This window comes from Xiphophorus hellerii, chromosome 5 (genome assembly GCF_003331165.1).
Source record: "Xiphophorus hellerii strain 12219 chromosome 5, Xiphophorus_hellerii-4.1, whole genome shotgun sequence".
Classification (NCBI taxonomy): domain Eukaryota; kingdom Metazoa; phylum Chordata; class Actinopteri; order Cyprinodontiformes; family Poeciliidae; genus Xiphophorus; species Xiphophorus hellerii.
The window spans coordinates 11859380-11882591 of NC_045676.1; the positions used below are offsets into that span (position 1 = coordinate 11859380).

The following is a 23212-nucleotide window of genomic DNA, read 5'->3' on the forward strand; positions in this document are numbered from 1 at the left end:
AAATACTCTCTGCATGACTCATTTATCTTGATTTTAATCAGCGGGTCAATTTGACCCAGAACAGTATGTGTGTCTCAAGTTCAATTATAAAGATCACCCTTTGGTAAAAAAAAAAAAGTATAATATAAAATAATTTACCAAAGGTCAACTTCAAGGAAATTATTGTTTTTTTGTGTCTAGGTTTTTTTCAGTGGACATTAAAAATCTAAATTCCATTTTTTATGTCCAAATGAGTAAATGAGCAGGTTGTCGTCATTGATCCTTAATTTCTGAGAAATAATAAAACATCATTGCACAAATATTGATTGAAATGGTTAGTATTGGAGTTAATAATCAGATACAAAAATGTTTTGGAGGAATTTTTTGGTTTCTGACACTATTGCATGATTAAACACTCCCTGGGTCAAATTGACCCACGAACATTTTTGCTGTACCCTAGAAACGAACATAACAGGAGGGTTAAGTTTCTGAAAAGGCTGTCAAATGGAACTTTATCTGCTAACTACAATACGAAAATCCAACCACAGAAGAGTTGGTACTACACTGTTGTCACCCACAGTACAGGAATAGAGTTGAGAATGTGACATTTCTGACCTCCAACATGAGCTGTGTGAATTCTTCGTTGCTTAGAAAGGGGGGCTTCCAGTCCTGTCTGATCTCGCTTGACTCTGACTGGGCTGCAATCTCTGATGAAGGAAGAAGGATGGATGAGATTTAAGTACGGTAAATATATTTCAGGATTCTTGAAACTAAGAACAGATGGAGATGATGCGCTCACAGAAAAATGAAGGTCATATAAAACAAATTTTCTCAGAGACTAATCCAATGGCAAAACAGGACAATTAAGAACAAAAATTGTGTCAAAATATTTCTAAGTTGCAGGAAAAAAATAAAAGCTTGGATTTGTAAAACTATTAGCCCAAATGCAGCCCAAATGCATCCATCCATCCATCCATCCATCTTCTTCCGCTTATCCGAGGTCGGGTCGCGGGGGTAGCAGCTTCAGAAGGGAGGCCCAGACTTCCCTCTCCCCAGCCACTTCTTCTAGCTCCTCCGGGGGAATCCCGAGGCGTTCCCAGGCCAGCCGAGAGACATAGTCCCTCCAGCGTGTCCTGGGTCTTCCCCGGGGCCTCCTCCCGGTGGGACGTGCCCGGAACACCTCACCAGGGAGGCGTCCAGGAGGCATCCTGACCAGATGCCCGAGCCACCTCAACTGGCTCCTCTCGATGTGAAGGAGCAGCGGCTCTACTCTGAGTCCCTCCCGGATGACTGAGCTTCTCACCCTATCTCTAAGGGAGAGCCCAGCCACCCTACGGAGAAAACCCATTTCGGCCGCTTGTATCCGCGATCTCGTTCTTTCGGTCATGACCCAAAGCTCATGACCATAGATGAGGGTGGGAACGTAGATCGACCGGTAAATCGAGAGCTTCGCTTTTTGGCTCAGCTCTCTCTTCACCACGACGGACCGGTACAGCGCCCGCTTGACAGCAGACGCTGCGCCAATCCGCCTGTCGATCTCCCGCTCCCTTCTTCCCCCATTCGTGAACAAGATCCCGAGATACTTAAACTCCTCCACTTGGGGCAGGACACCCCCCCTGACCCGGAGAAGGCACTCTACCCTTTTCCGGCTCAAGACCATGGCCTCGGATTTGGAGGCACTGATCCTCATCCCGGCCGCTTCACACTCGGCTGCGAACCGCTCCAGCGAGAGCTGCAGATCACGATCTGATGAAGCCAAAAGGACCACATCGTCTGCAAAAAGCAGAGATGAGATCCTAAGGCCACCAAATCGGATCCCCTCAGCACCTTGGCTGCGCCTAGAAATTCTGTCCATGAAAGTGATGAACAGAATCGGTGACAAAGGGCAGCCCTGGCGGAGTCCAACTCTCACCGGAAACGAGCCCGACTTACTGCCGGCAATGCGGACCAGACTCTGACACCGGTCATACAGGGACCTGACAGCCCGTATCAAAGGGCCCGGTACCCCATACTCCCGGAGAACCCCCCACAGGGCTCCCCGAGGGACACGGTCGAACGCCTTCTCCAGGTCCACAAAACACATGTAGACTGGTTGGGCGAACTCCCATGCACCCTCCAGGACCCTGCCGAGGGTGTAGAGCTGGTCCAGAGTTCCACGACCAGGACGAAAACCACACTGCTCTTCCTGAATCCGAGGTTCGACTATCCGACGGACCCTCCTCTCCAGGACCCCTGAATAGACCTTGCCAGGGAGGCTTAAGAGTGTGACCCCTCTATAATTGGAGCACACCCTCCGGTCCCCCTTTTTGAACAGGGGGACCACCACCCCAGTCTGCCAATCCAGGGGAACTGCCCCCGATGTCCATGCGACATTGCAGAGTCGCGTCAACCAACACAACCCTACAACATCCAGAGCCTTAAGGAACTCCGGGCGGATCTCATCCACCCCCGGGGCCTCAATCCCAAATTTTAAGTCACCAACCATTTAGTGTATGGCAAGCAGTTACAGCAAATCAAATAATATTTTACAACTTCCATGTGCCATAAAAAGGGCAACAAAGCGACGTTTTTACAAAGTTCAGATCATGAAGGTAAACAACTCTGATAGTGGAGTGCATATCCAAGTGAATAATTAACCCCAAAAACAGAGTATGAAATCTCCACCCAGCAAGAAGTTCCACGTAAACACGGGAAGTGACGGGAGGAGGATGAAAACGCCTGACCTTTGTGTTTACACAGGAAGTCGATGCTTTTCTGCAGGATGGTGGACTTGTCCATCTTTCGGGTGTTGCCTGGCAACATGGTGCCAAGCTCTTTGATGAGGACATTGAACTGGTCTCTCCTTTTCTTCTCCGACTTGTTACGGGACACGCTGTAATCCAAAGCAGGTTGGTTAGACTTGATGAGATCAGAGCTTCCTTGGTGGAACTTTACCGAGGTATAAAGCTCACCGTTTCGCCTTGTCCTTCTCATCTTCTTCCATCAACCCATCAGTGAGGCTGCAATCATCCCTACAGGATGTAAAAAAAATGACTCTCAGCTTTCTCCTGGTTCTAATTGTGTATGTTTGTAGGCAGCTTTGAAGTATAAAAGTGTTGGTAATATTAAGAGCTAAAAACAGATTCCTAGTATGGATAGTGCGTGTAAGTTTATTTGCAATCACAAACAAAGAGAAAAAAAGAAAAAGGAATGAGCAATGCTTGCCAGGAAGGTTAACAACATGACTAATAGGGTGTGTCTTGTCTGAGCTCCAAATATGAATGTTAAAATACTTTCATTTATAATCACAGACAATTCACGAACATCATACTTTACATTTAATTATGCAAAAATATGTTATCATTTACAGAGAAATGAATGTGTGTATGCATGTGTCTTTGTCGGCATACCCTATGCTTGATGTCATGGTGGCTGCTGATCAGGGCTGTGGCTGTAGTAATTTGTTCTTTAGGCGTGAGGTAGGCATTTGGAAAAGCACCTGAAAATACCAGAGCAAAACACATGATTGCTTTAATCCTTCAAAATCAGGTTCAGTGGATTCACAGCATAACTCATCACAAAAGAATCACACAACAAATTTGTCCCTTTTAATTTAACTAACATTAACTATAAACACTGCCGGCCACATTTATTTTAACCACTGCTAAAGATGCACTAAAGTTTTCAAATAAATTCCTCTGGCATTGCAGCATCGCATCATCACACTGAAGGAAATAAGTCAAATACAACATCTGAGTCTCATTTTAAGAGAAAAAAAGACCATACAAAATTGGGCTATTGTGTGTCTGGTGATTTATATTTGTCTTGATTTGACTATTTGTTTTGAGTCATTATCGTGTTGAAAGACCTAATGACAACCCATTTTGGGTTTACTCATTTTCATTTGAAATATCCTGCTATTTCAAGTAACTTAGTTCATTCACTCTGATGGGTTCCCAGGTCTTTTGGAAGAGCAAAAATCACCCACAGCATCACATAGTTTCCACCTCAAACCTACCTGGAGAGCTTGGTGATGAAAATATCAATCTTAGTCTCATCTGATCAAAGCTTAAAGTTACTATTAAAGTCCCAACAAACTCAATGTTTACATTTGTGATAGTAGAACAGAGAAAGCTTCCTGACGTCAATCTTAACTATTTGACATGTTAATATTATCTAACTTCAAATTCAGTTTATGATCCTAAGACGATGGTCTTTGCATCAGTTCTTCAGCAGTGAGCTTTGGAGACTGTTACTACTCCACTCTCTGTGCAAGATGCCAAGATAAATATGGGTCTATGTCCGGGCTAGATGACAGTGTCCATAGGTCATGAGCCTTTGGGTCATGTCATGTAATTTTTTTACCCAAGAGAAAAAGAAAGATAGAATCTGGTTAATTAAAAAATTAAGTATTTTTTTTATGTAGTTTTAAGCATTTTACAAGTAATGTGAATGATGTCAATACTAGCCCCATTATTGATTTTGTTCAAAATAATAATTTTGTCCTCTCAACTGAATAATTTTATTTTTCTAAATACATCAGAGAAAAAATTATGCTACAGCGATAAAAGTTACATTTCTTTTACACATTTTTAACCTGTGGTGCCAACAATTTTGGCCAGCACTGTAGAAAAATATTTATGAAGTTAATAAATAATGAAAGATGAACATTTCTATTCTAAGGAGGCATTTATTGTCTGAGCTAAATTTAGAAATATCTCAGCGATTTTATGTGTGATGATGTTTTAACAACCTGTGAACCAATTCATGAGTCATGATGAAATCTGGATCAAGACCAGCTGTGTCAGGTCAATTCAAGTCAAAGAAAACGCAAGCACCTGACAACAAAAGTGCTAGTCAAAATATCTTTTTAATGTCTGGGCACTGTTTCATTTTATTTAACAGTTGTCTAGTACAAGTAATCTCCAAAGAGGGAGGATTTTGTAGGGAGAGCAGTAAAATATTTGATGTGTTCATAAAAGAGCTGTTTTACAGGCAATTAAACTTCAGAGAATTTAAGTAGTTCAGATTATAACAAATAATAATACAGTAATGTAGATACACAGCTCTACATTACAACGTCACCAGGTGGCAACAAACTCATTCAAGCACTGAGTAGGTGCACAGAGCAAATCAATGAATTGAAGAGTCATAACTTTCTCTATCTAAATGGAATCAAAACTGAAGTCATTCTTTTTGGACCTAAAGCGGAATGACAGAGTCAACTCACAGCTAGGAATTACTGATCAGGCCTGAAATCTGGGTGTAGCGATGGACTCTGACCTGAGCCTTCATAGTCACGTAAAGACAATGACAAAGTCGGTCTTCTATCACCTGAAGAACATTTTCAAGATTATAGAACTAATGTCACAGCAAAAGCTTGATGATACATTAAATTTACTCCGATCAAAACTCTTTTTTTTTTTATGCAACTCCATTATGTCTAAGTGTGTGAAGTTAATCCTCACCCCGCCGCAGCTTTTGCACAATCTAAACGTCTTTTCTCACAGGCCACAGAATGGGTTGGGGACTGTCACTGACTCAAAGGTCAAAAGAGGCATTGAGGTCATTGGGGTCGAAAGAGGACAGCAAACCACAAGGAAGACAAACGGAGGTTGACCAAAACCTGCTGAAGAAACCAGAGCACAAGAAAGAGGGTCGTGAGGGTTTAGGCACAGAAGTTTTGAATGATTTTCCATTTTTACATACACCTGCCCTGAGGACAGAGAGAGAGAGCAAGAAAAGTAATCATGACGAAATCAAAAAATCCAGGTAAAGTGAATCATTCAGACAAAACAAACCCAATTACTTTTTTGTAAAGTCCTTTTTAACTCAGTTAATGTATTTTTTTGGTTTTTAGAGATCAATCACCACTAAAGAAGCTATATTTTTAAATAGATTATCTTAACATAATAAATTAATAAAAAGAAAGTGTTTATTTCTACATTAAAGATTCTGATTTCAGGAATGAATGATTTCTAATGTGTTGTAAAATCTTTTTAAGTTGGATACATCAATAAATAGTTGACATATCCAACGTCAGTTTAGGTTTAATGCCACATTGGCAACATTGACTAAATCAACAAAATAAGGCATAAAAAAGACAAGAGATTATTAACAATTTAAATAAGATTACTTAAAGGACTATAACATAAAGCCTCAGAACTTGTATGTAATTGTATGCAATTAAAATATATTGTTATTACTACTACACCCATCCTGCTATTTGTTTTCTTTTACAGATGCAGTTTGAGATCTGAGGCAGAGATTTGACATAAGATTAGCTCATTTTAAGGGCTCTGTTAATTGTCTGCTTCCTTATTACAAATATTGGCAACAAATTCAGTGACACAACATTTAAACTCGGATGTTTAAAAAGTTTCGGTTTCTCTAAAACGTGTGAACTCATGGGATAATTAGTCTTTAAAAATCCCTGTGCTTGAAAGCGCAACAATTAAATAAAACCACAAACCTTCAAGAAACTTTTCATTTGCCAGCACTTATTGAGAATAGCTCTCAACTCACCTTCAGCTAGAATGTCCCTTGTAGACAAAACAGGCCTATTTAGATCCAAGTCTTCTTTGCAAGCTCCGACAAAACTTCTCACCACACCTGAGCTGGAACACAAAGAAAGCCCTGACTCATTCCCTGGCACTGGGTCCATCATGAATCACTCCTCAACACGCAGAAAAAATATAAACAGACAATAAAATCTACGACTATAATTCATGTCATGAATTAGGCAGCACATTTTCAGGAGATTATGTGCCAGATCAGAGCAGATGGCGAAGCTAAGGAGCGATGCCTTCATGTCTTGATGCTAAAAACTTGTTGGGACGTTGATAAACAATGACTTCACACCAAACTGTAACTCTAATTCAGCTGCTAATTTGGCAGTTGATCTAAATATCCATAAATCTATTACATTGGAGTTTAGTAAATCATGAATTCTCAAATGTCTAAGAGGTCATGGTTATCTTGTTATAGCCCATAAAAACAGATCAAGTGAGTCAAAATAACTAAACGCTGCTGCTTGACACACTTCAAAGGTTTGAAGGATAAGACTCAATATTTGCTTGATCCTCTCTGCAAAATAATAAGATAATTATTTTCAGCAGACAATTAAATCAAATTTATTTCTCCGCATGGCCTACATTCAAGAAATTTAATAATACCTATTGAAATATTAAGTTATGCCAACCTCCTTCTTAAAATTGCACGCCAGATATTTCCTGTAAAAAAAAACAAAATCAACCCTACTCAGTTCAAAGTTTATCAACATGCCATGGTCAGTATTTTATATTTATTTTGTTATCTTGTTGAAAGGTGTTATTTAAATCAAAATCTAATCTACCTTAATAAAAAACAGATTTCTTGTTTGTTTTCACCAGATTCTTCCTTCAAATGTGTTTTTGGTAAGTAAGGCTGCAGCAAAACATCTGAGCCTTTGTAAAAACACAACATGAATTTCATAAAACTACATGGAAGCAGCTCATACCATGCTTTAGAATATATGTCTAGTTTGTCCACATTATTAAGAACTAATGAATAGTTGATGCTCTTTTAGACATAGGCAAGTAATCTACATGAAGGCTTACTGAGATTTTAAAGAGTTACTAGCTTTTTTATTGGGAAAGTTTATTCCAGCTGCATTGCAGCTCAGCTGGCTGAAAAATCTTCCAGCACTATTCTCCTTCGTTACAACTATGGCAAAACTGAGATGCTTGGAAATATTTCCCATATTGGAAAAAAAAAGCTGAACATTACCCATTACTTTGTACTGAGCGTTCACCACCCATCCCTACTATTCAGGTAACTTTGTTAAAAAAAAAACTATAGTTCTCAAGCTACAAACATCCGTCTATTACAGACTGGCTACCTGAGGAGACAGACCAAGTAATACCCAAATATCAGCTTGTGTTATTCTAGCAGAACAGAGAAAAGTACAACAGTATGCAAAACAAGTACCTGAATGCAACAACAACATGGAGAGGTTGCTAATAAATTATTAATCATCTTATTACACATTTTTACTTGGGTTAATGAGTCAAACTAACAATAAATAAATATAATGCATAATATTTATAGCAATAAATATGGCACAGTATTTTTCCACAATATGAATAACTGTGGCTTTTCTGTTTTACAAAAAAGTAATTGGATGATGAATAGTTTCTGTAAATATTGTGAAACCTTGGTAGTAGTTTACTACAACGACTGCTAAAACTGCTGCTAGTACCTAGAGGAATCTTATTATATCTTTCCTCTGCTAATGGCAAAGCCGAGTCTTATTGTGGAAGTTTTGGTCTGGCAAAATTGTTATTTTGAAATACATATTGCACATTTTTGGAAAATACTTAGTGGTCACTAATTTGTACCCAAATTTTATACACATTACCATTTCATCCCTTCTTGCTTCCATGTCACACCTGTAAGCAAACTACTTTTTCCAATTAAAGCATCACATATGATTTGATTTTATTTTATTAAGAATTTTCAAGAATCATAAAGATAATATGCTCAAATCTCACAAATTATTTGACTATCAGAATTCTCTGATTCTGAAAACTTTGTATTACTCTATACTTTGATCTAGTTCTTAGAACCAGCTGATTATTTATATGACAAATTACAACTCCTGATCAAATCAAATTAAATGTACAATCTGATAGTGAATATTATTATTTGGAGTCATATAATACCTGGCGTGCATGAAACTACACCAGCAGATTGTACAACTAGAATGCTCCCTTTCACCATTTGATGCCTTCCCTGTTCATATTAATTCATGTCTAACTTTTTCTGAGAACAAAATTATTAAGACTAATGCAGGATATTTTGTACTGAGCGTTCGTCAATTTATACCTGTCACAGGGAATCTTTTGTACCCACTTTGACAAAGAATTGAAGCAATTTTTAATATTTTAACTATGTTTAAAGTAACTAAAGCAGTTATATAACTAAAAAACCTAACAGAACACATTTAAAAAAAAGTCAACTGACCCAAAACTGATCTGCACCAAAGTAAATCAGACTAAATTGTCATGCAAATTTTCACTACAACACAAAACAGAGTCGCTCATCATGGTTTTAGTACATGGTACAATATGCTTTGTTTACAAATAGAAAATTATCCTAGGAAGGGATGAAATGATAATCTTGAAGTACAAATTGTCAAAGAAGCGCAATGACCCAGATCTTTTCAGTGCTAAAATATGACTAAATGTCCAAAACTGCAAAGGTAGGCGTATGACTATAGTCTCTTGTGATGTCTTTGAACCAAACCAACCTTGCATTTTTAAATATTTGCTTTTTGTCGAATTTTGCAGTGAAATCCATCCTTCACTACCGTGCTATGTTTTTATTCTAAGTGTACAACTGCTAGTATATCAGAATAAAAAAAGGCACACCACTGGATAGCGTCTTTAAACTGTCTGGAGAACCACTGTCTAACTATTTCAAAACCTCTGCCCTTATTGACTCCAGGCATAAAGGTCACATTAATTGTAAGAAGCCCAGAACATATTATCTTCCTCATTACTTTGCATTCATAGCTCTTTGATGAGTCTGTTCGAGCTGTAATTGATGGTCAGTAGGTGAAGCGTTATTACGTGCTAAGAAACACAGCACCATTACTAATGAATAAACTCTGACATTAGCAACATGGCCGCAGCAGTGCTGTTGAACAAGAAGAAGTAGTATTTTACATACCTTTAAATGCCACAGGTGTTGTTGTTATACAACCATAAGAGAACAACCAATACAGCTAGCTTGCAGGCTAACTAAGCTGGCTACCGAAAACTGCCCATTTAACTCAAGAGATTTAATGCTCTTACTGTCCCCGTTTTCTCCCGCTACACTCGCAAATGGTAACGCGATTCACATTGATCAAATAAACATCCCCAAAAAAATTTATTAAAAAAATCAGTCCCTATCATTGGAAGCTGGCGCCGCGCCTGGAGCTGTCACGCAACAACTGACATTGAAGACGAAATAATCTTCAAAATATCGCCGCTGTGCCACTAACTGCGCGAGAGAGTGCGTCTAAACAACCGCACGAGGCAGCGTCCTCGGACAAGCCGACAAAAACAGAAACACCAGCCGGTGAGAAACAGCCTAAACCAGCGACGGCAGAAACGGTTTTCGCGGCAGATGTATGTACAAAACACACACACGCATACATATATAGTCAATGGGCGCGCGCACACACGTACACACACACACACACTCTCTCTCTCTCTCTCTCTAAGGAGGAGCCGCGCACGCGCACGCCCACTCGCTCACACAGATACTGGCAGCTCAGAATGTGGGTCACTGGGCCTCTACTCTCCCTCGAGCGTGCGGAAACAGTCCCGAAGCCTGCTCTGCAGTCCGACCGCTTCCGCACGCCGAAAAAAAAAACACCGTACACAAACAACTGAGCTGTTTCTCAACAAAAGCTTTTGTATGTGCAGTAAAAAAAAATCTTTACCTTCACGAATTACCTAGCAGCCAGTCTCCTTGTTTTGCTTACTTGAGCGTCACGTCGAGGCGGTGGGGGCCAGGAGGACTGAGAGGACTTCGGGCTGGGGAGAAAAACAGGAGGCCTACTTCATATTACGACGTACAGTCATGCGCAATAGAGACAGTAGGGCGCACTATTTTGCAAGTACAGTAGCAGAAACGGAGGGAAACTGCTGAGTGATCTCCGGAGGAGAAATGACTCCGCGTTTTTATGGCCTTTTCAACCTGGCTGCTCCACTCTGAGTCCATTGGGTTTTTTATAAGTACAATGTGGCAACTCAACACTTTCATTTGCGTTTGACTGGACAAGGAGTGAATTATGAAGTTCCTCTAAAATATTAGGTTGCCTACAGATTTTCGTAATAAATTACTTAAAATTCGTTTAAGTGAGTTATTAAAACTGGTTTGACACTTCTCAAAATGTATTAAGCGCATAAATTGACTGAATGTGATACATATCTAGGTTGAAACAGATTACCATAGGGATGGCCCGGTCCAGATATCAGGGCTTTTCTCTTTTTATCAACATCCAATCATTGGCGTTAGACTATATGACGCTATGTCTATATCTAATTTCGAGGCCCCCCTTATTTAATAATGTGCAAGTAAAACTGGAAATAAACTAGGTACAGAAAAATTGAGGCACCCAAAAGAACTCTGATTAGTTGCTTTATATGATGTCACCAGAGATTTAGATAGCCTTTATCTAGATTAAATAATGTTTTACAACAAAACATTAATTTAAAAGATACTGTCCAGAAATATCTTCCTGTTAGTTTTAATGGAATATTGCTGTCTGTTTAATTATTCATGTTATGTTTTCTCTAAATTACAGTTTATCTTTCCAACAATTTTCTTACATTGATCACACCACATAGTATACACGGAGCGTCTTCCCACCCATTGACTGGACATGCAAACAAGCAATATGAAATTCATTTGGAGTTAACAGATATATAACGCTTTATTTATTTATCTTGCCTGCCTTCTGCAATGGCAAAGACCCTTGGGTGGAGATCCATATTACCTATTTCGTAAATTTCCACTTAATATCAGGCTCTCGTATTATTCAAATACAAGTACACAAAATTACACTCCACACTATGTCAATATTTGTTCAACAAGAACTAAGCCAAACTGCAGAAACAGTGAGTAAAAATAGAAAGTCCAGTAGCTTACAGAACCACTTTTAGCTGCAATAACTTCAAGTATATATGAAACATTTCAGTCTTTAAAGTTATTGTGGTGGAACTTTGGTTTGCTCTTTGCAGCAATGATTCAGCGCAGGTTCTTGTTTTTGCACAACTCTCTTAATGCTCTGCTAAAAATATAAGTCAAGCTGAGGTCTACATTTTAACTTACGTTGCATGTTTGCTGGAATTGCTTAAGTCAGCAACTGGTTGACTAGGCAGGTTATTTCTTACTAGAACCTACTAGTATACAGAAGAGTTCATGGTTGACTCAATGACCACAAGGTCATGCTGCTGCAAAACAAACCCAAATCCTCAGCCTTCCAGCCTCCATGTTTGACATTTAGTATGAGTTTGTGCCGTTGCTATGTTTCACAGTAATAACATGATGTGTCATATGATGTGTTATGGGTCACTTGAGGTTTTATTTGCATGATTTTAATATTTGGAAAGAACCAGATATACTTCCGTAATGTGGGTAATATGTATAGTCTTAAAATTGAAATAATTTTTTGTGTGTGTGCAGTGAAAACTATGCCTGAGATTTTCCACCGACTAATAGAACAAGATATGGCAACTCTTTTGTTCAGAAAAATTACTTACAATTTTTTACTTTAATGTCAAAAATGTTCCTATGTTTAGAAAAAAAGCTTTAAATGACCAATTTTTTAACAATGGATTTTTTTTTTTTTTGCGTTTAAAAGTTGGAAGCCCAACCAGCCTCAATTATGTTACAACATGAGTCTGTTTTTGTAATATTGATTATATATTTGTATTTAGAACTTTTTCTTGAGGTCCATCTCTGAAATCTAAATCAGTGTCAGAAATAGACACAGTTATAATGACTTTTACCTTTGATTATTGTTTTAGAAATATTGACAGTTTTGACAAATACAACAAATTTACTTGCTTTGTAAAACCAATAATACAGGACTGGATGATAGAAAGTTATAAGTTAGAGATTTGAAGATAAGAGATTTGAATTTTTAAAAGTTATTTTATGACTATTAAACATGTGACAGAACTGTTCTCATCAGGCGAACCTATTTAAACGCAGAAAGTATTTTCACCTAACTGCTTCAATAAATCCCATAGTTGTTCTTTTTCTATACATTAGCGCCCTCTACTGAAGAGAACATTTTGTACTATGCATGGTTTTCTTCTCTTAAACAAACAGACGTGAACCTATGGGCTGCCACATAATGCCTCTCCATACAATTGGATTCACTTTAATCAGATTATAAATAACTCTCATTTGCAGTCCAGAAAACATATTATCCCTGATTTCCAAAGAATCTCAACATGTTTAACTCTTTAGACTCAGGACCGCTCCAACACTGAGGCCCAGGAAAGGTTGTGATGCTTCTGGATTTTTTTCACATCTTGATTTGTTTGTGTTTGCATGGATGAATGTTAGATTAAAAAAGTGGATAAATCAAATCAAATCTAAATTACTTATATAGCACATTTAAAAACTATTGTTGGCCAAAGTGCTGCACACATAAACAACAAATAAGAGTAACTCCAACATACAAGAAAACAGTGTGAAACATAGCCTTGCATCAATCGGGTAAAATATTTTGACCACCTTCCCAATAATGAGTTGATGTTAGCAGCGCCTTTACAGATATTGGGCCTAATAGTGGGCAGATCCTTTACGTTTTGAGGAGGGGTCCCAGTGTGCTGCATCAGTCCATGGGCCACTGGAGATAGGCACCAGACCCCCAAAACCCATAAAACTGCAAAGATAAGCAGGTAAAGACAATGGATGGATGAAACCTTAATGCCATGTTTTTAAGTGAAACTTGTTGATGTAAAGACATCAGTGTGCTGCAGAGCTAATTGAAGTACCACTCAAAACTTTAGTTTTATGAGTGAAACTACTATGGATAAAAGGGAGTTGATGTTGGATTGTTATTTAATGAAACACTTCGAGGCAAGACAATGATACAGAGAAATTCAAACACTTGAATATGCTTCTGTTGGGTTTATAGAATACTGTTTACAAGAAAGTTGTTTGATTATTTTTCTAAACTAGTATTTGTTATCTACATTGATTTTGATTACATTCTTATAATAGATGTGTTACAGCCCCTGTTTTATCTTTGGAATGAAGGGCATAGCAGTAAATTATGTCAGATAATACTGCATAATGGAACTTTTATTTATAAATTTGTAATAATTTGAAAGTAAAACTCTGAAATATGAAGGGTTAGTTCAAAACTTAGAAAATTCAAAGTCAAAGATAAATCAACATCACATACTGCTACTTCAAAAGTGAACAAGAACTGCTTCCTTCAATTGAACCTGAGCAAATAAACCATGTCAACAATAGGAGTCTTTATTAGGAGACCAGGTTTAACATAGAAAGAAAACTCAACCACTAAAGTTATTCTGCCAAACAGCCAACTGGCCAGGAAGACATATTTTCTCCCAGCTTTTGTGCTCTTTTCTTCTAAGGAGCAGAATGAAGTCAGTTGTGCTCAGTTAACCTCCAGGATCTGCAGAAAAACTAATAGGAGCCCCACCTAAACCAGATATGGACCTTTACATTCAACAATCCCTCCTATAAAATCTAAACCACAGTTTGAGACACATTTACTGCCACACAAATATCTAACAAATAAACCTCTATGAAGTATAAAAGATGTTTCTTATCAGCAAAGGGTTGAATGTTGAGACATACTGAAAGGCATCAGCTTATAAAAAGGCACCAAGCCATACAGGAGTTTGTCTCTGTTTAGATTTGCCATGAGTCAGTGATGTGAAAAACCCAACAGTTTTTCAGTTTCATTTCTAAACTGGAATTCTTGGTCACGATACAATTTGAGTCATAAAAATATGATTCACTATATCAGGAATAGAATGATTTTTTTCCCCTCTAACATGTCGCTCCCCAACACAAAAACAATAACAATACCATCAATGATGGGAAAAGGGCCTTCTGCAGCACAAAAAAACTCCAAAAGCTAATGGTAATGAAGCAGAGGAGGTAAGTTACCCAACAACTCTCACAAAGGTATCTGCTCCACAAGCAGACTTCTCACTTAATGGTAATACACTGAACACAACCCTGGATTGTGATCAACCAGTCTCTCAGCACACTCTTACCAGATGTTGGTCTTCAATTCTTCCAGTAAGTGAAGCCAATGCTTCAAAGAGAAGGTATACATCTGCTGTATGATTTTGAGTGGATGGACATTTGAGGAACAAATTAACTCTACTGTGTTCAGCCTGACCTTGTGTGGATGATTTATTGGATAAGTTTGAATGTTCCAACAGAGCATGATAATGACCAAATTATGCTCTGTATCCCTGCTATCACCAGCAGAACCAAAGCAGAGATGGTCACAAGACGTTACAATAATGCTAAAACATCTGCAGGTTTCCAAACTATCATGCCTGCTTTTAGGCTCTGTTGATAAATACGTTTTGCTTCAAAGTTGCAACTGAAATGGATCAAAATTATTCAGATAAAGTCCAAAGTTATCTCTGGAACCGTTAGTTGGAGATCTAAAGCAGTCATATATGTAGACGAATATTTTACAATTTTATTTTACAGGACGTTTTTCTTATAGCATAGTAGATATATATATATATATATACTGTACATCTTCACAGGCTTAGTACTACAACCAACATAAACTATAACAAATTGTAACAATTGTAAATTGTTATATGTAATATTATTAATGTATTATTTAAAGGTTGATAGAGGTTTTATTCTAAGTAAATCTCTGAAGTTTAATGCCGTGCTAGGAATACACGTTTTTAATAGTTTTCTTTAATTAATTATAATTTTGAGAATTAAAAGAAACATACTTCGTACAAGTTTGAAAAATAAATAAAACAGAGCTGTGTAACTTTGCACAGAATCATGGTTTGCTTAAAGTGGTATTTGATTATGAAAAAAATCTTTAATTGCAAAAAATGTGAAAGTAGGTGTTCAATTGCAAAGCAGTAAAGTAATGTGACAGAATAAGCAGCAATGTTACTACTTCAAAAACAACAACAGCAAACCACATATTCAATTGCAAAGCAGTAAATGTGACAGAAAAAGCGGGCATGTTACCACTTCAAAACAACAACAAACCACATGCTCACACGGTGCTTGAATAAAAGTAATTTCCTAAACATTAGCACCCTCTACTGGAGAGAACATTTTGTACTAAACAGATTCTGCTCCTCTTATACAAACATAGATGTGATCCTATAGGCCACCACGTGGTCTAGGCCTTGTACAATCAGGGTTGCTTTGATCTGCTTGTTGACAGCTCAGTCCCACAGAGAACATGCTGTCCCTGTTCCCTTGTTCCCTTGTTCCCTTAACAATCTGCACATCTTTAACTCCTTGAGCTCCAGAGCTTTCATGGACTTAAGCCAATGAAAGACTGGTGCTTTTGAATCTCTAAGGATCTTGATTGTTTTCATGTGGTGGAGCTTAGTTGCCTTTTTGGATGACAACACTTTTATGAACAGCCACATTTTTACACACTGATCTCTTTCACTGATAGCATTTTTCAGTGTTTCCTGATCTCAAGAAAGGATTTCCACTTTAAATGTACAACCTTTGTATTTTTCTTTTCTTTATTTTTAATTTATTTTATTATACAGGGAGAATAAAATCCTAAATAAGAATAGTTACAAAATCAGTTATTGATACCCTTAACAATTTCTATAAAATCAATCTAACTGAAACTTGTTATAAAATATACTGAACTTTAAAAAGTTGATAAGAGTCCCTAACATTTTGTAGCTAATAATGTATGACTCTGTTTCCCAGGGATATAAGCGTGATATTATGATTAAAGCCATTTCTCTTTAACTTTTCTAAGTAGGACTGAAATGAGAGGCCATTTAAATAAAGCAGACATTAACCTTCATAGGTCAGGAAATTATAACGGAAAAAAATTCAATCAATTTAATTTTTTCTCAAAACTCCCATATGCACAGCATACACAGAATTGAAATGGTGATTCTCTCATATCCCTGGTGCAAACAGTAATATACATAAAAAATAGAAATATGTGGTAAAATAAAATACCTGTGAAAAACACATAAGACAAAAGGTTAATGGGGGTAAAGTCAGAGAAGGAAAACAGGGGAAGGGACTTCAGCATAATGATGGCCTGATGGGTTTGCTGGTTCTTGTCTGGATGCTCCTCATTCTCCTCCCGGAGGGCAGGAGACGGAAGAAGACCTTAATGCTGAGTGCTTTGTGGGCCAGGAGGGTTTGGTTGATATCCTGGAGTGTGAGATGGAGGGTACCAATAATCTTTTCTGATGCTCTCTGCGCTGCAACGTCTTCCTGCAGGATGTGGTGCAGCAGCCTACTACTGGGATGCTTTCAGTGGTTCGGGAATAGGAAACAGACATAGTGGGGCTCAGTGGTTTGGCTCTTTTTAGTCTGTGGAGGAAGTGGAGTGTTGCTGCTCCAGGAAAGATCCTCAGTGAGATATACACCCAGGAACTTGGTGTTGCTCTCTCTCTCTGTAAAGCAGCACAATTGATGATCAAATTGGGTTGTCATTGAGTTGTTCAGTCATTGTGTAGTTCTTAGATTTTGTGGGTTGGTTCTATACTTTTTGGATTTCATTTCTTGGTTTAAGGCAGGGGTCTAATGATGCTGGTAATTATTAATTAAAATCATATACTTACATTTAAGAAACAGGCAAAAGAGGAACTGACCTGACTGGAACAATGAAAGTAACAGAGACAAAAGCACAGGACAGACTGCAAAGGTGGAAAAGGACAATCTGGGCAAGGAGAAATGAAACAGATTGGCTTTAAACTGCATGGGATTGATTGACCTAAGAACCAGGTGAGACTAAGAGAAGATATTCCAGCTGGAAGGACTAAACTGAGAAGCTGAGAGAAAGTGACTAAATAACACTATCATGAACACAGACAGAATTAAATGGGACAAAAAAACAATCTTACTAAGAGTTCATGAACTAAAAGCGAATGACCAACTCTAAAGTAATAATCTAAACCAGTACACATAAAGAGACCACAAAAAAGAATTGAATATCTTAATAATGAACTGTGTATGGGTGTGTACTTAAAAAAAAAAAATCAAAACACAAACCCCAGGCAAGAATAGAAACTATAAATTGATCATGCCACTCTTATGCTTATTCAGTTGCTCCTGTATTCCTGCCCCATTCATGGCAGCAGTCGGTAATCACTCACCTGTTTCTTCCTGGAGTCTCCTGCATTTGTGCCAACTCCAAACAAGAAACTATGACCTAATCTATTCCCATTACCTTTATTATGATTTCAAATGTAACAGTACATCCTCACATGAAACACAATGGAAATGAATGCTGCTTTTATGACCATGCATGCCAGCAGCATACATTACAGAAGCCTCTTTTGAACTCTTCATATTATTGAGTGATAAAAGGTAAGTACAATAAACCTCATGTGTTATTCATAGGTCTTCAACACTTGTGTGCTTCCTTTCTGCTCCCTGCCCATCCGCTTATCTTTCCATCTCAGAGACAAAAAGCCTCTCAAATGAGCATCCACAAAGATCATCGACAACAACAGCAACAGTAAAGCACTTAGCAGTGGAAGGACCCATCTTTGTTTTCTCAAATATGACAAATCCAATGGAGCAACATTCTTTCCTGCTGACAAATCAAATCAGCGGTTTGGCCCGGGTTCATCAGGGTGATGTTTTGCTCCCAAAGAGGCACTAATATCTTTGAAGAGCATGCTCAGAGGTAGTACTCTGTTGACATGTTCAGCATAATATCTCAAGGAGCCATCATTAAAGAAATGTAGCATTCTTTTCAGCAGTCCTTGCCCCCACCACCATTCATGTAAGTGCTTCACCTCAGTTGTATCTATTCTCAATGATTGAATTACTACAGTGTAATGGAAACCATGTAGAGTGCTGTGGGACATCCTTTTCCCACACAACAACCGTTTAATCACAGACAAACAGCGGGCACAGTGCCACATTATCTATCACTGTCTGAAAATGAATGAGAGAAGGAGACAGAGTGTTTTTTGTTTGTGATGTTATCTGAAAAAATTTAAATGTAGGCGTGAAAGGCATCAGCTGGATCCTTCCTAGCATCATAATGGATCCTAAATAAGGCAATAAAAATGCAAATGATGATGAGATTAGCATTTTATTGCCTTCTTTGCTACTTAGACCACTCTAGTATACATGTTAATAGGCAGGTATTAGCTCAAACTCTTTCACCACACAGTGGACTGTTCGTGTGCAGAATTCACACACAACCAGCCCACAGCCACAGATGTTTCTGACCATCAGTTCAGAGGAAACATCTCCACCTCCCTCCCCACCTCTGACACATTCTGGGTTTTCCCAGTCACGATCAGCATCTCATTTTTCCCTCCCCATTTTTTTCTTGAAATATTCTGTGTTTGTTGTTTTGAGGCCCCTTTTTGTGAAATTTTAATCCCTTTCTCTCATCATGTCGTCTCTTTTGAGGGAAGAGATGCAGAGAGTTTTATTTCGACCTGCAAAGCACAGACTTGTGGAGTTTATTGAAATTGAAGAGCCAACGCCTGGAAGGCATTTTCTCTGCGTCTCAGGTAAACTACTCTTATTTTTTTCTCCCTGTCTTTACTGCAAATGAAAATCCTGGTGCCGCACTGCATCCCTTTTCCAATTAAATGTGAGTGCACTTCTTTTCTCACAGTTGGACAAAAAAAAGTGGTGCAGTTAAGCGTAGTGCATTGTCAGATCTCTCAGTCAACCCAAAAATCTGGATCCAAGAAGTTACAAGCCAAACGTTCCAGCATCCAGGAATGCTACAAGAGGACCGAGATCTGGTCCCTGCATGACCTGACTCTTGTTGATGGAAGAGATCCTGATGTGGTAATTTACAACATTTCTTTTAATAAATTGAGTGTAGTTCTTTTCTATAGCTACATATTTTATATTACTGCAATTTTTAATGTCTATCTATCTATCTATCTATCTATCTATCTATCTATCTATCTATCTATCTATCTATCTATCTATCTATCTATCTATCTATCTATCTATCTATCTATCTATCTATCTATCTATCTATCTATCTATCTATCTATCTATCTATCTATCTATCTATCTATCTATCTATCTATGAAACACCGACATGTTTCTTACTTAATCAAAAAAGTGACGTAGTGTTAATGATGTCATAGCAGCCATAAGTAATACTTGTAAAAGGACAACAACCTGCCAAAAGTATTTAAATTCTTTGAACGTTTGACCATTTTTCATGCTTTAACTAGAAACTTGACTTGATGTAATAGACAAAAAGTGACTAAAGTGGAGTCGTTTTTCAACCCTTCGAATAATTTTGAAGAACAGCGCTGATGTTGTCCACTAGAAAAGACACATGAAGCTGATGGATACTTCAAAATTTTAGTAGCAAGGTTGTCATAAAAAATATTATTGAAAAGAATAAAATATGAATTTATTCATAAAAATATGTCTTTTGTTCATATTTTTTAGCTGTAGTTTCAATTTCCCATAAGTGGAACAACAAAAAAGCTCTGACTTGGGCACACCCTTTCATTAACATTGGCTAAATACAGAATTTTCAAACAAAGAGTGGGCCATCACAAATGCAATAAGATATGTTCTGCACAAACAAAATTGAAAATAATCAAAACCATACAAAATTACTTCAGAAATAAGACTACTTTGTTCCTTTCACTAGAACAATTAGCATTTTAATTGGAATAAGAAATTGATTTTTTGAACTTGATGAGTTTGTCAATAAGCTTAGACACCAGTGTAACACTAAGTAACGCTATGAATTGAAGGGAAAAATTCTACATTTTTTAAATTTAATTAATTTTACAAATACATGTTTGAAAAGTGTATTGTCCACTTCTACTGCTAATTTCAGGGGTTTGAACAATGGAAAATATAGACACAACCTTAGAAGGCCAAAAGCTTTAAGCCACCTGCACATTATCATGTTTATTTTTTTGCCCCCAGGATGACTCCTGCTTCCTGCTGCACTTCGATAAGGTGCGTACAGTGACGGCCGTCACCTGCTCAGCCAAATACACGATGGTGCGTGCCCTGGTTGCCCTCTGTGACCGTTACTGTCAGAGGCCGCTAAATCTGCAGAACTTTGACTTCCCTTACATCAAGCCCACCACCTATTACTCCAACAGAGGGGACTGTGTCGTTCTGTCCCAGATATGCTTCTATGCGTGCAATCTGGTTTGCTTGTCTATGTGTCCAGTGCCACTGGATGCCTAACAACACAGCTTTTGTGTGTTTCTCTATAGTGTGTGAGCATTGTTGTGCTGTAGCTAATGTTCTGTGTGTAATTCTGGTTAATCGCAGGTATGCTTCAGTTGGGTTTATATTGATTATTTATTTTTGCATTATTGCTCTTTTAAGCGTATGTTCATGACAAACAAGTTTTAGACTGATATTTCTAGGACATCTTTTGTACTTAGTGTTTAATTATGTGATCCATTAAAGAGCCCACTAAAAATGACATTCACAATAAAACAAAATGAACTATAAAAGACAAATATAGCAAAGAGATGAATGACTTATTTTATTCATGGTAAATAAAGACTCCTGTGAACACAGTATGTTTACTGTGTGTTATTTATTTGCCATCTCTGTATTTTAAATTCCGTATTGCTAAAGTAGCACTTTTTAAGGAAAAATAATTTTGGAGGCATTCTGTTGGTAGACTATGGCTTATTTTAGATCATTTTAATTAAGTAATAGCTAAAGAAAGATTCCTTTGCAGGAAATATCAGTGAACAAATTTATACCTTTCATGTTATTGAAAGTAATGAGAACATTGAAATTAAAGTTCTGTTATGAGAGATTTTATTTATGTAGTCATTTTAAAAATTTCGTAAAAAAAAAATTTAAATAGAAAAATAAAAATGGATATCACGCTGAGATACTTTTTGCCTTTACCCAGAATATTTAAATGGACTTTTATTCCTGCAAGTGCTTTCACTTAAAATTAGTTGTTGTAGCTGGATGCCCCGTCACTCTTTTTTCTATTCTTTCATCTGCATTTTGTTTTAGCATATTATTTCTTAATAAATGAATAATTATGATCTACTTAAGTGTTTATTTGCTGATTTTATTACTTTGTTTCATGTAAGAAACACATTTTTGTGGTTTTTGCCTTTACATTTTATTGATGAATTTTATTTATTGGTAGGAAATATATCAGCTTTGAAAAGTGTTAATTAAAAATTGCCTTGACCTTAATGGCAATTGTACCAATTAGTACAGCCCACCACCTTCCCTCTTACCTATGTGTTCTACCTGTAATTACACTGCCAGTCAAATACCAAATAAAAGTGCATTTCACATCAGTCACAAGTTCTTCCCATCCATGTTTAAAATAAATTAGGACATAAATGTTTATTAATTTCACAGTTGAATATTAGAATATCACATCAAATCTCAGATTATGAGATACCCATAATCTGAGATACTCGATTATGTTTTATTACCAATTGCAAGCTACAATCACTCAGATTCATTCAGACATAAGCACTTTAATTAACTATTATCATTATTATAAGTGGATCTTCCTTTCTACGGGAATAGGCTAAAGTGTATGCTTACTGTAGAAAACCATTAAATTTGAAAATTTTTAAATAACTCCTGGACTCACAGAAATAAGTATTAATTTTTAAAATACCTCCTGGAAAGATAGAGTAAGTAAGTTTATTTAATAAATTACTCATTATTTAATTAGAGCTAAGTTTTTTTCTTTTTATTAAAGATCAATGATTCTATCTGTAATTTTCTATCTCAATAGTAATTAGTATTACTACTATGTTATACATTTATTTTATATAGATACAATTAATCGAAATTAGTTGAGCTTAGACTTTATTTTAAGCAGATGCTATTACACAAACCAAACATACCTTTTCAGTTTCCTTCAGCGGAGCATGCCCCTCAGAATATGGCGGACAAACTCACGAATTATGTGTGGCACTCAATGGCGCACAATGTTTTAGTCGTCAGAAAAAATGCCTGATAAAAAAATACACCTGTAGCGATTGGTTGTATAATTATTTGTATGCGTTATCATTTATATTTAGATATTTTACAACACCACATATATCCATTTTACTATAATATACTTGTGACAAAATCACCTGGAAATACACAAACATTTAGTGTCGGTTTGTTTTCGGCTTAAAAAGGAAAGCCTCTCCGTTCCGGTCTTCGTCCACGCCTAGCTGCCGCCAAAATTCAAGTAGAGACGGGGTTGTCGGTTGTAAACACTGGTCAGCAGTGTCCCTGCGTATTTTCACATCTCGGTTAGCCTTAATACTTATTGAGTTATCCTCCGAGGTCTACGGCGAGAGGACAGAAAGATGTACATCAAGTCTATAATCATTGAAGGATTTAAATCCTACGCTCAGAGGACCGAAATCAACGGCTTCGACCCGCTGTTCAACGCGATCACAGGACTGAACGGTAGCGGAAAGTCCAATATTCTAGACTCGATATGTTTCCTTCTGGGCATCTCCAACCTCTCACATGTAAGACTGCTGTTTAGATCCGCACATTAAGTCAT

General features: G+C 37.4%; 3 protein-coding genes and 1 long non-coding RNA gene across 12 annotated transcripts in view; 2 read left to right on the top strand and 2 right to left on the bottom strand.

Moving 5' to 3' along the window:
- The window catches only part of clockb (clock circadian regulator b), a 27414-nt gene extending 16847 nt beyond the window's left edge, over positions 1-10567 (bottom strand). For 2 of the 8 annotated variants that reach the window (XM_032562500.1, XM_032562493.1), the window contains exons 1-7: positions 10430-10567; positions 6484-6575; positions 5427-5587; positions 3369-3457; positions 2931-2990; positions 2703-2851; positions 595-686 (exon numbers count right to left, since the gene is read on the bottom strand). In XM_032562500.1, the coding sequence (XP_032418391.1) occupies positions 595-686; positions 2703-2851; positions 2931-2990; positions 3369-3385 (318 nt within the window). In that variant the 5' untranslated portion in view covers positions 3386-3457; positions 5427-5587; positions 6484-6575; positions 10430-10567. Of the gene's footprint in view, positions 1-594; positions 687-2702; positions 2852-2930; positions 2991-3368; positions 3458-5188; positions 5293-5426; positions 5588-6483; positions 6576-9669; positions 10094-10429 lie in introns of those variants that run through there. The other 6 variants (XM_032562495.1, XM_032562496.1, XM_032562497.1 and 3 more) reach the window with 6 other exon arrangements.
- exoc1l (exocyst complex component 1 like) lies at positions 10012-21725 on the top strand. 2 transcript variants are annotated; one of them, XM_032562502.1, is made up of 4 exons: positions 10012-10112; positions 19120-19223; positions 19331-19509; positions 20626-21725. In XM_032562502.1, coding segments are annotated over exons 1-4 (555 nt in total). In that variant the 5' UTR covers positions 10012-10110; the 3' UTR covers positions 20896-21725. The 2 variants fall into 2 exon arrangements, with proteins under 2 accessions (XP_032418393.1, XP_032418392.1); XM_032562501.1 differs by lacking the exon at positions 10012-10112 and having other exon boundaries at positions 16297-19223.
- The window catches only part of LOC116719799 (uncharacterized), a 16120-nt gene continuing 11400 nt past the window's right edge, over positions 18493-23212 (bottom strand). The window contains exon 3 of the long non-coding RNA XR_004339266.1: positions 18493-18507. This is a non-coding gene — a long non-coding RNA (uncharacterized LOC116719799). The remainder of the gene's footprint in view (positions 18508-23212) is intronic.
- The window catches only part of smc2 (structural maintenance of chromosomes 2), a 12144-nt gene continuing 11798 nt past the window's right edge, over positions 22867-23212 (top strand). Inside the window, exon 1 of the mRNA XM_032562489.1 lies at positions 22867-23177. Coding sequence (XP_032418380.1) covers positions 23010-23177 — 168 coding nt within the window. The 5' untranslated portion in view covers positions 22867-23009. The remainder of the gene's footprint in view (positions 23178-23212) is intronic.

Coding starts and splice junctions, on each gene's coding strand:
- exoc1l (XM_032562501.1), top strand. CDS start 19,103: ATGTCGTCTCTTTTGAGGGAAGAGATGCAGAGAGTTTTATTTCGACCT. Junction 19,224..19,330: donor GCATTTTCTCTGCGTCTCAG/GTAAACTACTCT, acceptor CTTTTCTCACAG/TTGGACAAAAAAAAGTGGTG. Junction 19,510..20,625: donor ATGGAAGAGATCCTGATGTG/GTAATTTACAAC, acceptor TTTTGCCCCCAG/GATGACTCCTGCTTCCTGCT.